Source organism: Jaculus jaculus, chromosome 5 (genome assembly GCF_020740685.1).
Source record: "Jaculus jaculus isolate mJacJac1 chromosome 5, mJacJac1.mat.Y.cur, whole genome shotgun sequence".
NCBI classification, from domain to species: domain Eukaryota; kingdom Metazoa; phylum Chordata; class Mammalia; order Rodentia; family Dipodidae; genus Jaculus; species Jaculus jaculus.
The window spans coordinates 2,524,005-2,540,878 of record NC_059106.1 but is presented as its reverse complement, the minus strand read 5'-3'; the positions used below and the strand labels follow the sequence as shown (position 1 = coordinate 2,540,878).

General features: G+C 44.8%; 1 protein-coding gene and 1 pseudogene across 6 annotated transcripts in view; one reads left to right on the top strand and one right to left on the bottom strand.

Moving 5' to 3' along the window:
• Positions 1-16,874, bottom strand: part of Zranb3 (zinc finger RANBP2-type containing 3) — a 221,985-nt gene that overhangs the window by 19,954 nt on the left and 185,157 nt on the right. For 5 of the 6 annotated variants that reach the window (XM_045148631.1, XM_045148633.1, XM_045148634.1 and 2 more), the window contains 3 exons: positions 15,738-16,137; positions 8,788-8,919; positions 6,107-6,744 (listed from right to left, as the gene is read on the bottom strand). In XM_045148631.1, the coding sequence (XP_045004566.1) occupies positions 6,646-6,744; positions 8,788-8,919; positions 15,738-16,137 (631 nt within the window). In that variant the 3' untranslated portion in view covers positions 6,107-6,645. Of the gene's footprint in view, positions 1-6,106; positions 6,745-8,787; positions 8,920-15,737; positions 16,138-16,874 lie in introns of those variants that run through there. The other variant, XM_045148632.1, reaches the window with a different exon arrangement.
• On the top strand, positions 1,661-2,222 carry LOC101603925 (annotated as a pseudogene).

Here is a 16,874-nt window from a genome sequence, read left to right as displayed (position 1 = left end):
TACTCTAGACTGAGGGACAGACCCATTTCAAGGAAGTATGTAGATGAGCCATAGAGAAGAGCACCTTCTCCTCTGGCCTCTGCATATACCACACCACACATACCTGCACAAACACACACACGCACAGAAAATCAATTCAATGCATATGGAGACATGGCCACGGTTCTGTAAGGGCATATGACATGGAAAGCAGGTAAGACTTTGTTGGTGTGCATGTGTAGTATGCGTCAAGTGTGTGTGTGTGTGTGTGTGTGTAGTGTGCACGTGTGCACCGATGCATCTTTATAGGCGATTACACCCAACATTTAAAAACAATTTCATTTATTAGAGAGAGAGAGAAAGAATGGGCACGCCAGAACCTCTAGCCACTGCAAATGAATTCCACACCAATGTGCCACCTTGTGCATCTCACTTTATGTGGGTACTGGGGGACTCGAACCTTAGTCCTTTGGCTTTGCAGGCAAGTGCCTTAACCACTAAGCCATCTCTCCAGCCCCACCCAGCAGTTTTTATGTCGGTTGTAGAGACTGAGGGGCAACTTTACTGAGCTATCCCCAGCCCAACAATCCCTGATGATAAATAAGATGATAAATAAGAGTGCAGCAGGCGGCAGAAAACCCTATGAACAGAAAATAAACTACAGCCTTCAGGTGACATGAGACATTTTCTTGCTGGTTGGATAGTCAAATCAATTGGTACAGTTCAAAAGAATAAAGGTGGAAAATGAGAGAGAGGTAAATAATATCAACAGAAAATAGGATATTATCTCTATAAGCTGTCTTTGATGTTTGATGTCTGATTTTGTGCCCACTAAGTAAACAAGGATCTTTCCATTTTACTCAGAGCATTGGTTTCTTTGCATATAAAGTGCTTCATATATTCACTTCTAAAGAAGTTTATTTTAAATGTCTCATTCAAGGATCTGAAGAAGAGATTTGAATTATTAGCAAGATGTGTGGGCAGTAAAACCTTTCTTAGTGAATACCTAAGAAAATGTAGGAGGGCATTCATGTACAAGAATATCTCCCCCAGTAAGGTAAAAAGGAGACATAAAGGGTAGAGAAAGGAAGGGAGGAGGATACTCAATAGGTTGATATTGTATATATGTAATTACAATGATTGTAATGGGAAGGTAATATGATGGAGAATGGAATTTCAAATGGGAAAGTGTGGGGGTGGGGAGGGAGGGAGTTACCATGGGATATATTTTATAATCATGGAAAATGTTAATAAAAATTAAAAAAAAAAGAATATCTCCCCCAGGAATGCAAGCTGGGCTGTCATTAATCTGAGTGGGCTCTCTGAACTGCAGAGGATGGTGAGGTGGTTCAGTAGGTAGAGCACCTGCCTGATAGCATGGGGACCTGAGACGAGATCCCTGGATCCCCAGTGAATGCCAGCCGTGTGGCGCGTGACTGGAATCCTAGAACCAGTGAAGCAGAGACAGGAGGATCCCCAGGGTTGCTGGATAGCTCTTCTAACTGAACTGATGAGTCTGGGTTCAGAGACAGACCCTGTCTCAAAAAAGCGTGTGTGGGCTGGAGGTGCTGGTGCATCCATTATCTCTCTGTGCTGTTTGCAAATAAATTAAAAAAATTTTTTTTACAAGTGTGTGTGGGGAATTACGAATGATTGCAGACGAGCAAACAATCCAGTCAGGATGGCTAAAGGTGACCCCAAGAAGCCAAATGGCAAGATGTCTGCCTGTGCCTTCTTTGTGCAGACTTGCAGAGAAGAACACAAGAAGAAAAACCCAGGGGTCCCTGCCAATTTTGCAGTTTTCCAAGAAGTGTTCTGAGAGGTGGAAGATGATGTCCAGCAAGGGGAAATCCAAGGTTGATAAAATGGCGAAGGCAGATAAAGTGCGCTATGATGGAGAAATGAAATACTAAGGACCAGCTAAAGGAGGCAAGAAGAAAAAGGACCCCAATGCCCCCAAAAGACCACCGTCTGGAGTTTTCTTATTCTGTTGAGAATTCCATCCCAAGATCAAGTCCACAAACCCTGGCATCTCTACTGGAGATGTGGCCAAGAAGCAGGGCCAGATGTGGAATAACTTGAGTGACAGCGAGAAGCAGCCGTAGGTCAGCAAGGCGGCCAGGCTGAAGGACACATACAACAAGGATGTTGCAGGCTATAAGTCCAAAGGGAAGTTTGATGGCACCAAAGTTGCCTGGGAAAAGGTGGATGAGGAAGATGAAGAGGAGGAGGAGGATGAATAAACTGCTTATCCATCCCTTTGTGAATACCTTAGAGTAGGGAGTGCCGTGCCTGACACATCTCTCCTGGGAGCCGTGTCTGTTGCCCTCATTTGGTTTAATCACAAAACTTGATCACGATCATACTGTAGTCTCTCAAAGTGTCAGCGGTTTACATGAAATGGCCATGGGTGTTCGGAGCATCGTGAAACCGTATCAAAGTTGTACATGCTTCCAAGCATTTTTAAGATGAAAAGACACTCTTGTGTTCTCACTCTGTGCACTTTGCTGTTGGGGTGACAAGGCATTTGGAGATGTTTCTGGCATTTTGTTTTCAACTTGTAAGGTGATGTTAGCTCTATGGTTATTGGCTAGAAATCCTGAGTTGTCAACTGTACATCTCTATAGTTTGTAAAGAGAACAAAACAACGGAGACAAACTCTTTTTTTTTTTTAATTTTGTTTGTTTGTTTATTTATTTGAGAGCAACAGCCAGAGCGAGAAAGAGGCAGAGAGGGAGAGAGAGAGAGAGAGAATGGGCGCGCCAGGGCCTCCGGCCACTGCAAACGAACTCCAGACGCGTGCGCCCCCTCGTGCATCTGGCTAACGTGGGTCCTGGGGAATCCAGCCTCGAACCGGGGTCCTTAGGCTTCACAGGCAAGCGCTTAACCACTAAGCCATCTCTCCAGCCCCGAGACAAACTCTTGATGCTCCTTGTGTGGCATGGAGAAGTGGGGGGAGATGCCTTCTTGAGGGGCTTGTAGCTCAGGGCGGGCACTGTGAGGCTGGACCTGTTGATACTGCAGTGAGCATCTGTGTAGCTTCAGGTTGTCTTGTTTTTTTATATAGTGACATAGCATTCTGCTGACATTCTTAGTTGTGGAAAAGGGGGGTGGGGTCAGCTGGCATGAGAAGAAGTGTTTGCAGTTATTCTTTTAGTTCAGTGAAGTAGATTTTCAAACTTCGTTTCTAAACTAGAACTCGTCTTTGTCAGCAAAATAAAGAACTACTACATCATTGAAAGTTCAAGGGCCCTCTGTACTTCAACACAATTTGCAACATTGTGTTATTTTTTGTATGTTTAGAATGCCAAGATGATTTTGAAGTTAAATAAACAGTATTACATTTAACAAAAAAAGAATGATTGAGAAAAACACCCAGAGGTGAAGTTCAGCTTTCATTTGCATCAGTCACTCACATGCACTCACACATATGCACACATGTACATCCCCCCCCACACAGCCAAAAGAGGTTCCATTTGAATCCTTTGCTGGCTGTGGGCTAAGAAAAGCAGCACTACCAAGTAAGGAGAGAGATCAGTGTCCCTCAGAGACGGAAACAGAACGAGGTGACACCAGACCTGTAGGGTTTGAGTAAAGGCCACCTTGCTCAGAAAGTGCCCTCACATAGTCCATACACCCCAAACTAACTATGCTTCCATGCATGCAGAGGGCACCATCCTCCAGATAGCCATTCCTCTACCCAGAACCCTCTTTATGCTATTTAGTTTTATGTGTGTAAGCATATGTGTGCATGTGGGGTGAGGTCACTGTCGGGTGTCTTCCTCAGTCACGCTTCACCCTTTTCCTGAAGACAGGATCTCTTAGTGAGCCCAGAGCTCACTGACTGGCTACACTAGCCAGTGAGCCCCAAGGATTACAGGTGTGCGCCACCACCTGCATGCATTTCACATGGGTGCTGGGGATCCAAACTCAGGTCCCTATGCTTGAACAGGAAGCACTTTACCCACGGAGCCAGCTCCCCAGTGCAGAACTTTCTAGTTTTGTCTTTTCTCAGTTATCTAGCGCTGGGCCTTAAGTGTTTCCACCATCTCCATGTCCATGTGGCTGCAACTGTTTTTCCTGGCACATTCCCAGCTTCTCTCTGCACACTGGGGTTCTGCCTCCCTGAGGCCAGCCAGCCCCTGCCATCAGATCTTCCATTCCTCTTCCACATGAGGGCAGCTTCTGCAGAGCAAGGAGGAAGGAACCGCCTCCCCAGGATGCCTCAAGGTCCTGGTTACTAGTTTAACCTCTCTTTACATCCAGTCCCCAGCCACACCTTAGTGTGCCCCACAGTAAAGCAGATGTAATCAGGGAAGGCAGGGCTGCACTGAGCCAAGTTAGGAAGAGATAGAGATGGCCAGCCAGTGATCTGTGTGATAAATGCTTGTTCCCGGCGACAGGAAACTGTCTGTGGGTCACTTCCTGTCATGAAGGGATGGGGATGGATCAGTCAATGACCTTCAGGTCACATACTTGTTTCCAGCGACAGGAAACCGTCTGTGGGTCACTTCCTGTCATGAAGGGGTGGGGATGGGCCAGTCAGTGATCTGTGTGGTAAATGCTTGTTCCTGGGGTCACTTCCTGTCATGAAGGGGTGGGGATGGCCAGTCAGTGATCTGTGTGGTAAATGCTTGTTCCCGGTGGCAGGAGGCCATATGTGGGTCACTTCCTGTGATGAAGGGATGGGGATGGATCAGTCAATGACCTTCATGTCACATGCTTGTTCCCAATGACAGGAAACCATTTCTGTGGGTCACTTCCTGTCATGAAGGGATGGGGATGGACCAGTCAATGACCCTCCTGGCACATGCTTGTTCCCAACAATAGGAAACCATCTCTGTGGGTCACTTCATATCTAGTCGTTTCGCCACACTGATCACAGCTGAAAGCTTTCTCCTTAGAATTCTAACCTGAGCTCATTGAAAGAACAACAGTGACCTACTTAACTAAGCTGCCATTTGCAAACACCTCATGCCAGAGGAGAGGCGGTGTGCTTGGGCCTCTCAAGCATGACAAAGCCAAGGTTATCTCGGAAATGAGGCAGAAAGCTGCGGAGACTGGCAAGCAAAGCAGAAGAGAGGCCAAAGTGAGCCCAGCCTCACTGACGAGACAAACAGCATCCCTTGATCTTGTGCAACCACTTAACAAGCTTAACAACTCTGGAGGAAAATTCATATTTCTAAAAACAAGTTGTGAAGTGTTAGCTACTAATTAAAATTGGAAAATGCTTAACTAGTGACTTATACATGGCACAAATTGCACTTGTAAACAGGTGCCTTCGAGAATACCATCCTTCCTTGAACCTATAATTTGTTCTTCCTAATTGTGACACATGCCAGGATTAGCTTCTTATTTGTTTCATTAACACTGTTTTTTTAATGTAGCTATATTTTAAGGCTACCATTGTATTTTTACGTGTATTTAACCATCTGATTATGCTTGTTCATAAAGGGTTTGCCATCTTCCAAAGTGGAACCAATGTTAGGCATGGTGGGACACATCTTTAATCCCAACACTTGGGAGGCACTTGGGAGGTGGGAGGATCGCTGTGATTTCGAGGCCACCCTGAGACTCCATAGTGAATTCCAGGTCAGCCTGGGCTAGAGTGAAACCCTACCTTGAAAAACCAAAAAATAAAACATAAAAAATTTTAAAAAAGTGAAACCAGAAATAGACTCTATTGAAACAGGATTTTTAAACAGAAAATGAGAACCAGGAGACAAAGTCTGTTTTGACAATAAGTGAGTTGTACAGATTAAAGACAAATTAAAAACAAAAACAGAAGAGGAGACATTTTCTTCACAGGTAAGTTGACCCTGTGCAGGTAAATAATCCCCCACCCAGGCATGCAAATTAGACTCACAGTGTTCCCCCACCAAGAAAAAGCCATCAAAGCAAGAGTGGGATGAGCTGGGAAACGGCAGAGGTTTAGCTGGAGTGGAAGTGGAAAAAGAAAAGGAAAGGGGGTGAGAGCAATCAAAATACAGCACATACATTTGTAAAACTGTCAGAAAGATAATTAAAACAGAAAAACGAAAACTAAACAAACAAAACTAACACACGAGGCTCATGCTTTACAGCTTCAGTTACTGCTTGAATGATAACCCAGAACACCCAAACTGTACGCAAGTACATAGTAATTAGTTTATTTCCAAAAGCATCTTTTCAAGAATGGTCACCAAATGAGAAATAAAACAAAAACAGCAACACCCAAAACATGACAGAAGCCTGCCAGGGAGGCACCTAGGTCTCTCATACAATAAGGATGCTGGTCACAGTGCAAAAGTTATGAACAATAATTTGCTTCCAAAATTCTCCCCATTATATCTATGACAGTCCAGAACCAGTGCTGACCAAAGGCATTTCAGGGAACGGAGAATGCGCTTATCAAATATTACCTATGCACAATACAGAGATGAAGGCATACCAGGGGGAAGGATGGCTTAATATCTTGCCAAGACACAGCTGACAACCTGCATGGAACCGAACTATTTCCTGTCACCCCTGCTTCTGGGAAGAACTTTGAGGAGTGTTCAACACTGAAAGTTCTTTGCATAAAATTCACTTTCTAGTCCAGGCTGGCCTTGAACTCATGGTTATTCTCCTACCGTAGACGCCAAGGTGCTAAGGTTAAGGTGGGCACCGCCACACCCCACTTCTACTTCACTTCTTTACCAAAAACTGCGTGATGTCGGATGCATGCTTCAGTGCCGCAGACTGTCGCAGCGCCCGGCTTCGCTCCCTGGCTTGTCGGGCGGTTCTCTACAGTCAACAACATGGACATTGTGCATGTTAGGGAAAACGCATCATCTACAGAACCTTTATTTTTTTATTTTTTGTTTTTTTCAAGGTAGGGTCTCACTCTAGCCCAGGCTGACCTAGAATTAGTGTCAGGGTGACTTTGAACTCATGATGATCCTCCTACCTCTGCCTCCCGAGTGCTGGAATTAAAGGTGTGTGCCCCCACGCCCGGCTTTTAGAACCTCTATTACAGCACCCCTATTCTGTACAGGTCCACAGTATCCACACCCAGTACTGGGCCAACAGGGGCTGCTTCAAAGCACAAGGCAGGGCACCTCAGCTGCTCTGGCAAGTTGTCTATTGCAGGCTCACAGGACTCCAGTTAGAGGAGAAAGCACGCCACTGTGGGCGCTGTCCCACTACCCAGTAAGAGCAGGACTCCCTCACCTTGGGACCAGGGTCCTCTTCACTCAGCGGGGTAATCACACGGCATCTCAGGATTTCCCAGAGTACAGGGGGTAGAGGCTATCCTGCTTCCTATTCCCTGGTCCAGAAGCCATTCCCAAGTCAACAGATTAAACCATGTAGAAAATAACATGGTACAGACCAGAACTGGATTCTCTACTAGGCCCACAAATAAAATTTTTCATAAGAATGTGAAAGTACAGAAAAGAAGCTGCATTCTCATTGGCTGTTTCTTAGTTCTCTTATAGGTCTTAAATTTGCTAGCAACTTGCACAGCTGGGAAATCAAATGCTTTTTGTCCTGATTAAGTTCTATGTGTATGATAAAGTGGCACAGGCAGAAAGGATAAAGGCAGAAAAAGACATAAAACTATAACCAAAAATCTATCCATAAGACATTATCTCATTTATGTAAAAATAGTGAAGACATTGTGGAATCAAATGTTAAAAGAAGGCTAAGGAAACAGCCATGATGATTAACCTTGACTGTCAACTAGATTGCATGGAAAGTCTCCTAGAAACTAATCTCTGAGCATGTCTGTGAGAGTCTTTAGATTGGGTTAATGGTGGTGGGAGGATTCACACTAACTGGGGGTGGTGCTATCCCACTGGCTAGGGACCTGGGCTGCATGAAAAAGAGTGAGCTGAGCACCAGCCTTCATCCTGCTTCCAGACTCAAGATGCAATGTGATCATCTGGCCCAGTTTCCTGTTGCCATGACTTCCCCTCCAAGACTGACTATACCCTGGAAATGTGAGCCAAAACAAACCTTGCCCCAAGCTGTTTTTGTCAGAGCAACAATAAAGATAACTAATAGAGCTAAACTCTGGAATGGCTAAGTAAGCTGACAGAACATGATCAAGCCACCTTCCACGGTAGTCATTAAGAGAGGCTGGAGAGCCAGGGAATGCTCTAAGTAAACAGTAGACATGTTGGGTGGGGTGGCCACGCCTTCCCTCCCAGCACATGGAGGCAGAGGTGGGGGGATCCTTGTGAGTTCGAGGCCACCCTGAGACTACACAGTGAATTCCAGGTCAGCCTGGGCCAAAGTGGGACCCTACCTTGAAAAAATTAAAAATAAAGAAAGTAGATAGAAACTCGTGTATGGAATACAGGCTTTCTTCTAAGATGATCTCAACAGGTAGATGTTACATTCTTTGGTGGGCTACTGTTAAACACTCATCCTGGTAGATAAACCATACTACATCATTTCATTCCTTTCATTGTTAGCAGTAACTAATTCCTCAAGTATGTACTAGGGTTAAACCATTTCATACTTAAATCAGTAGTCTGATCTTTGTATATTGAGCAGATATTTTCAAATATGTGTCTCTTCCCCAATTCATAAAACTTTCAGCTTTAGGGTCTGGGTCTCTGTAAATAAACTATGATTTATAAGTTGGGCGGCTGTGTTTTGTTGAGGGATGGAGGCATGTCTTAGGTCACAAGTGAATGAAGAGGGAAGCAGCTCTCCTGTATCTGTGACCGAGAACTTCCACAAATCTTGAGACAAAGGTAAGGGTTAGAGGATGAGAGAAACAAGGTGCGTTTCTGCTCCTAGACAAGGGTGCTCATAGGGAAGCTCAGAAGCATCACCCACCTCTTTGTGACAGACTGTGCAGAGAGTCTGCAGGTTGTCCAGGGAGCACTGTCCCCCTCCCTCATACACGGGTTTGATATGGTCCACTTGCCAGAAATGCCCTTCTCCTGGGGTTCTTATCATTTCATTCAGCTGCAATAAGAATGTAGGAATTGTTGGTTCTGCATTGTTTCATCAGGTTTTTATTTATTTAAATAATTTCTAAGGGCTGGAGATATGGCTTAGTGGTTAAGGCATATGCCTGCGAAGCCTAAGGACCCAGGTTCAATTCTCCAAGTCCCACGTAAGCCAGATGTACATGGTGGCATATGTGTCTGGAGTTTGTCGTTTACAGTGGCTGGAGGCCCTGGCACGCCCATTCTTACTCTCTCTCCCTCTTTCTATCTCAGATAAATAAAATGTTTAAAAAGCATAAGAAATAATTTTTAATATTTTATTTATTTGTTTGAGAGAGAGAGAAAGAGAGAGAGAGGAAGAGGCAGAGAGAAAGAGAGAATGAGTGTGTCAGGGCCTCTAGCCAATGCAAACAAACTCCAGACACGTGAGCCCCTTGTGCATCTGGCTTACGTGGGTCCTAGAGAATTGAACCAGGGTCCTTAAGCTTCACATGCAAATGCCTTAACTGCTAAGCCATTTCCCAAGCTCCTTAAAATATTTTTAAAAATAATTTTATTTTCATGTATTTATTTGAGAGAGAGAGAAGGAGAGAGGAAAAAGCAGATAGAGAATGGACACACCAAGGCCTCCAGCCACTGCAAAGGAACTCTAGATACATGTGCCCCCTGTGCATCTGCCTTACGTGGGTCCTAGAGAATTGAAACTGGGTCCTTTGGCTTTGCAGGCAAACGTCTTAACTGCCAAGCCATCTCTCCAGCCATAATCAGGTTTTAAAAAAAATGCTTTTTTAATTTGAGAGAGATACAGAAAGAAGCAGAAAGGTGGGGAGGGAGAGAAATAGAGAATGAGTATGGGCATGCCAGGATCTCCAGCCACTGCAAACAAATTCTAGATGCAAGCACCACATTGTGCATATGGCTTTACATGGGAACTGGGGAATTGAACCTGGGCTGTTGGGCTTTGCAAGCAAGTGCCTTTAACTGCTCAGCCATCTCTCCAGCCTCCTTAATCAGGTTTGTACAGCCAAAATCATAGAGAAAATATATTAGGATAGCTTTTTATAGCTTTTACTGTAGTCATAAAACCCTCCTGGTTAGCAATTTGAAGCAATAAAATGTGTATTTGAGAAAGTTTTCCCCTTACTTAACATATTTTGAAAAACTTACAAATAAGTATAAAATACTCATGCTCCTGACAGATTAGGGGAAATTAATTGTATTTTTACCTTCGAGATAGTTTATATATCCATGAAGCCAAAAGTGAGAAAAGACTATGAACAGATAGCAAATTAAAAACTCAGCCGGGGGCTGGAGAGATGGCTTAGCGGTTAAGCGCTTGCCTGTGAGGCCTAAGGACCCCGGTTCAAGGCTCAGTTCCCCAGGTCCCACGTCAGCCAGATGCACAAGGGGGCGCACGCGTCTGGAGTTCGTTTGCAGAGGCTGGAAGCCCTGGCGTGCCCATTCTCTCTCTCTCCCTCTATCTGTCTTTCTCTCTGTGTCTGACGCTCTCAAATAAATAAATAAATAAAATTTAAAAAAAAAAAAAGAATTAAAAAAAAAAAAAACTCAGCCGGGCGTGGTGGTGCACACCTTTAATCCCATCACTCAAGAGGCAGAGGTAGGAGGGTCATCATGAGTTCAAGGCCACCCTGAGACTACAGAGTGAATTCCAGGTCATCCTGAGCTAGAGTGAGACCCTACCTTGAAAAACCAAAAACAAACAAACAACAACAAAAAATAACCCTCCAGACTGAGGTTAGAGAGATGGTTTAGCAGTTAAGGGGCTTGCCTGCAAAGCCAAAAGACCTTAGTTCGATTTTCTAAGAGCCACATAAGCCAGATACACAAGGTGGTACATGCATCTGGAGTTCATTTGCAGTGGCTGGAGGCCCTGGTGCACCCATTCTCTCTCTCTCTACGCCCCTCTCTTTCTCAAATACATAAATAAAACTACAAGAAAAAAAACCTCCAGGCTGGAGAGATGGCTTTAGTGGTTAAGGCACTTGCCTGCAAAGCCTGACAACCCATGTTATACTCTCCAGATCCCTCATTAGCCAGATGCACAAAGGTGAGGCAAGTGCAAGGTTGCACATGGCCACTAAGCGGCACAAGTGTCTGGAGTTCAGTTGCAGTGGCTGAGGCCCGGGCATACCAATTCTTTCTCTCCCTCTGTCTGCCTCCCTCCCTCCCTCTCTCTCTCTCTAAATATTAAAAAAAACTCTCTCTCTTTCCCTACCTACCTATTTCGGTATCTCTCTCTCTTAAATAAATTTTTTTTAGAAAACAACAAAGAAAACTCTTCAGTATCAGTGAGTGAACAACACTCACTAGTGACAAATGTACTTGTCACTGTATCAGGGGCAGGTTAGTACTAAAAGTTATCAGCCATGTCTTTTTATTTTTGAGACAGTCTCATGTAACCCAGGCTGGCCTCTAGATGAGGACAACCTTAAACTCCTGATCCTCCTGCCTGTACCACCCCAGTGCTTTGTAAATTGTATATTTGGAATAAAGATACCTACCTAAATCCAGCTAGTATCTCATGAGTCTGCCCACATACTTTGTACTTGGCCAGTAACAGCCTGTACTGTAGTAGGGTGTATCTTAAACACTGTATGAGACAGTAAACCATGTGTCCTCAGATGCAGGCTGAAGCCACACACTTTGTTCTGCTGACCCCATGGCCTGTCATACTTTTCTCTCTTCTTCAAAGACAAACACTGACTTTGGTTGTTTACTTTAAGGTAGGGTCTCATTCTAGCCCAGACTGACCTGGAACTCACTCTATAGCGCCAGGATGGCCTTGAACTCATGGTGAGCCTACTATCTCAGCCTCCTGAATGTTAGGACTGAAGATGTCCACCAACCATGCCTGGCTACACACTGACTTTCATTATGGAGGGTGGAGTTTTAGAATCATCTACAATATCAGTCTAAAGGGGATGCGTGTGTGTGTAAACAATTTTTAAAAATCCATGGTGGTGCTGCCTTTTGCAGCCAAGTCCATGTGTCTAAGTGGCTTTCATAGAGGCTCAATGGTCCACAGGCACTTTCTGGATACTGCACTATAGGTCCCTCAGGCTGAGAGCCAACACCCCAAATCTACTGTCTCTCAATTGGAGCCTGTGCTGTCCCTGGCCTTAAAGTGTTTGTCAACCCTGCCACTTTTGCATGATTCGACAGGTAGCCCTCACAGTGCCCTCAACCCTTTGCTCTGCATCTTCATGAAGCCTGTGTGCTGACACTAAGACAGAAAGGAGTAAGAGGCCTTTCATCAACTAGACCAAAGGATCTTTCAGGCACTCTGAATACCATCAGAGAAATGGCATATTTCTCTAGCTCTCAGAGATACACTAACTCCTGTTTTAGAAACAATTAACTTAGTCCATTATAATGCAACTATTACAAGTAAACTAAAACATAATTGGCTTGGCTGGCAGGAATTCATCTAATGTTTTAGTGGACAGAGTAGCTCAGGAGTAATGATCTCCTAAAAAATTACACAGTTGCTCTAGTATGAAATCTAGAATTGTCCAGGTAAGAACAAAAATCAAATTGAAGGCTGGAGAGATTGCTCAGTGGTTAAGGTACTTGCGTGAAAAGTTTAAGGATCTGGGTTCAATTCCCAAGTACCCACATAAAGCCAGATGTACAAAGTGGTGCATGTTATCTATAGTTCACTTGCAGTGGCTGGAAGTGCTGGCATGCCCATTCTCTCTGTCCCCCCCCCCCCTCTCTTTGAGGTAGGGTCTCACTCTAATCCAGGCTAACCTGGAATTCACTATGTAGTCTCAGGGTGGCCTTGAACTCATGGCATTACTCCTACCTCTGCCTCCCAAGTGCTGGGATTAAAGGTGTGTGCCACCATGCCCAGCTCCATTCTCTCTCTTTGTCTGCCTCTTTTTCTCACTCTCTTTCTGTCAAATAAGTAAATAAAAAACAATTTTTTAAAAAGAAGTTAAAAAAATCCATTTGACTTTTAGAAATCTAAATGAACATTGATAACATTGCATTTATAAGTGATATTTTGTTATACATTGCTTTATTGAGATTATATTTTTCAGGGCCAGAGGGATGGCTTCGCAGTTAAGCACTTGCCTGTGAAGCCTAAGCCTAAGGACCCCAGTTCGAGGCTTGATTCCCCAGGACCCATGTTAGCCAGATGCACAAGGGGACACACATGTCTGGAGTTCTTTTGCAGTGGCTGGAGGTCCTGGAGCGCCCACGCTCTCTGCCTCTTTCTCTTTCTGTCCCTCTAAAGTAACTAAAAATAAACAAAAAAATTTAAAAAGATTACGTTTTTCTTCAATGGAATAAACACATAACACATATTGCCTTCTCATTGTAATGGACTACAATTTGGGAGTTACTCATTTGCACCTTGTCATTAATAGTAATATCATGGAAATTAGAACTGGGCTAGGAGAAGGCACAGAGGGTAAAGTGTTTGTTGTTCAAGCATATGGACCTGAGTTTGGATCCCCAACACTTACATAAAGCTGAGCAGGGGGCATGTACCTCTAATCCCACTGCTGGGGAGGTAGAGACAGGCAGAACTCTAGGATTTGTTAGTGAGGTAGTCTAGCAGAATCAGTGAGCTCCAGGTTCAGTGAGAGATCCTCTCTCAAAAACAAGGTGGAGGGCTAGAGAGATTGCTTAGTGGTTAAGGAGCTTGCCTTGCCTGCGAAGTCTAAGCACCCAGGTTTGATTCCACAGAACCCATATAAAGCCAGATACACAAGGTGGTGTATGCATCTGGAGTTCATTTGCAGTGGCTAGAGGCTTGGCATGCCTATTCTCTCTCTTTCTACCTATTCCTCTCTCTCTCTCAAATAAATAAATAAATAAATAAGTAATAATAATTTTTTTTTTTTTTTTTTTGATTCTCGAGGTAGGGTTTCATTCTAGTCCAGGCTGACCTGGAATTCACTATGCACTCTTAGGGTGGCCTCAAACTCATGGCGATCCTCCTACCTCTGCCTCCCAAGTTCTGGGATTAAAGGTGTGTGCCACTACACTCGGCAATAAATTTAAAAAACAAAAACAAAACAAAACAAAAAATAGGCTGGAGAGATGGCTTAGCAGTTAAGGCGCATGCCTGTGAAGTCTAAGGACCTAGGTTTGATTCTCCAGACCCCATGTAAGCCAGCTGCACATGGTGGCACATGCATCTGGAGTTTATTTACAGTGGCTAGAGGCCCTGGCATGCTCATTCTCTCTCTTTCTCTCTAATAAATAAATAAAAATAAAATCTTTTTTTAAAAAAAACTACAGTGAAAAGGAATGGAAGATGTCCAACATCAATGCCTGGCATACATGCACACACGTGTGTCCCCACACACATGTACCAACACACACACAGGCACACAGATATACACAGAGCAGAACCACTAGACTTTGGGTGCTTCCTAATGGAGTTAGAATCCAATGAAGTCCTTAGAATCTAGATCTCATGACCAGTATTCAGGAGGTTGGGAGGACAGGACAACATGCCAAACAATGCCATAGGGATACAGGGAGAAAATCCAGAATGTAGGGAACCCCATAGGTAAGCCAGCCAGTTTCTTTAATAATCAATGGTATTTTTAAAAGGATGGGGGTCTGGAGAGATGGCTTAGCACATACTGTGTTTGTCTGCAAAGCCAAAGATTCCCAGTTCGACTCTCCAGGACCCACGTAAGCCAGATGCATAACAGGGCACATACATCTGGAGTTTGTTTGCAGTGGCTGGAGGCCCTGGCGTGCCCATTCTTTCTCTCTCTCTCTATCTGCCTCTTTCTCTCTCTAAATAAATTAATTAATTGAATATTTTTTTAAACAGATGAAGCTGGGTACGGTGGTACACACCTTTGATTCCAGCATTCAGGAGGCAGTGGTAGGAGGATTTCCATGAGTTCAAGGCCACCCTGAGACTGCACAGTGAATTCCAGGTCAGTATGGGCTACAGGAAGACCCTACCTCACAAAAAAACAAAAAACAACAAAGAAAGAAAGAAAGAAAGAAAGAAAGAAAGAAAGAAAAAAAGATGAAGCTGGGCATGGTGGTGCACACCTTTAATCCCAGCATTCAGAGGCTAGGGTAGAAGGATTGCCGTGAGTTTGAGGCCAGCCTGGAGCTACAGAATGAGTTCCAGGTCAGCCTAGTCTAGTGTGAGACCCTGCCTCAAAAGAAAAAGGGCTGGAGAGATGGCTCAGCAGTTAAGTCACTTGCCTGCAAAGCCTAACGACCTAGGTTCAGTTCCCAGTACCCATGTAAAAGCCAGTTATACAAGGTGGCACATGCATCCAGAATTTGTTTGCAGTGGCTATACGCCCATTCTTTCTATCTGCCTCTCTCAAAGAAAGGAATAAAAGGAAGGATAGAGAGTGGGAAAGAGAGGAGAGGGAAGAAGGGAAGGAAGGAGGACGTCACTTTGTCTTCACCTATGAGATACATAATGGAGTTTGTTTTAAAATATTTCAAGATAGCCGGGTGTGGTAGCGCACGCCTTTAATCCCAGCACTCAGGAGGCAGAGGTAGGAGGATCACTGTGAGTTCAAGGCCACCCTGAGACTCTATAGTGAATTCCAGGCCAGCCTGGGCTACAGTGAGACCCTACATCGAAAAAAAAAATATATGTATATATATATCCCAAGAGAAAAGAAAAGCAAGGCACAGGACAGGGGCAGATGGCAGACTGGGTGACTACTGAGACCAGACACAGGTACATGCGCTCAGTATCCGCTCTTGTATCTGCATGTGCAAGCTCCCAGGTGAAAAAGCTAAATGAGAGTTAGTAAACATTAATTCACCCCTTAGCACAATGCTGCCTTCTGTCACATGGTTGTAATTTACCTGCTTCAACGGGAGCTTTGAAGTCCAGGCAGCATCCAGAAGGTTCTTCCTCTGACCCTTAGGGGCATCTCTTACACGTAGAAAGAGTTCTTGTGCATTCACACTACACAGCTGACACACCCCATGTTCAGTTTCGAATACTCTGGCTCTTAGGTAACTGTTGTTAGATCGAATCCAAAATTCCTCCTGGCATTTCAGGGAACAAAACCGTGACTCCCAAGCGCTGGTTTTCTCCTCTGGCTTACTGTGGCAAGTGGGTTGCTGACAGTAAAGGCAACATGGATTTCCTTCATTATCTACTGCCTGAAAATAGCCTTTGGATGAAGGAGGCTTTGCAGGGGGATCAGCGTGGGCCTCGCTAGGACTTACAGATGGGACACAGGCTCTCTCTCCAAGATCTCTGTAATTGAGCAAAACACTGAAGAGTAACAAATGATGACATCATCACTGCTTCGCTAAAAGCCTTTCCAGCCTCTCTGTGGAAGCAGGAAGCAGTGGTCCACAGAGTTGGTCACTCAGCACGGGAACAAAATGGCTGTGGTCAGCACTCTACAGCCAGGTAAAGAGAAGCAACGTTTCAGTGGTCAAAGCGCTTGCCACCAAAGCCTAAGGATCTGAGTTTGATTCCCCAGTACCTATGTAAAGTCAGATGCTCAAAGGGGTACATGCATCTGGAGTTTGTTTGCAGTGGCTAGAGGCCCTGGAACACCCATTTTCTTCTTTCTCTCCCCTGGCAATATTTTTTAAAAAATTATTAAGAAAAAGAAGAGCCATGTTATAAAAACTGATTTGCTGCCTCTCCAGGAGTGGAATGCCTCCACAGTGCACAATCAGATTTTCAAACACCCAAAGCAGCTTCTCCAGGCTGGGAAGTACCAGTGACCAGTGCAGAGCGCAGCTACGGCTCAGTGGCTGTGCTGCTCTGTGTCCACGGTGCCTCCGAGGGCACAGCGGTCCCTCCCTGCACCCACGCTGCTCTTTACCCACGGTGCCCCACGCCTCCGAGGGCACAGCGGTCTCTCTCCGCACCCACGTTGCTCTGTGTACACGGTGCCCCACGCCTCCCAAGGCACAGCGGTCTCTCCCCGCACCCACGCTGCTCTGTACCCACGGTGCCTCACGCACCTGAGGGCACAG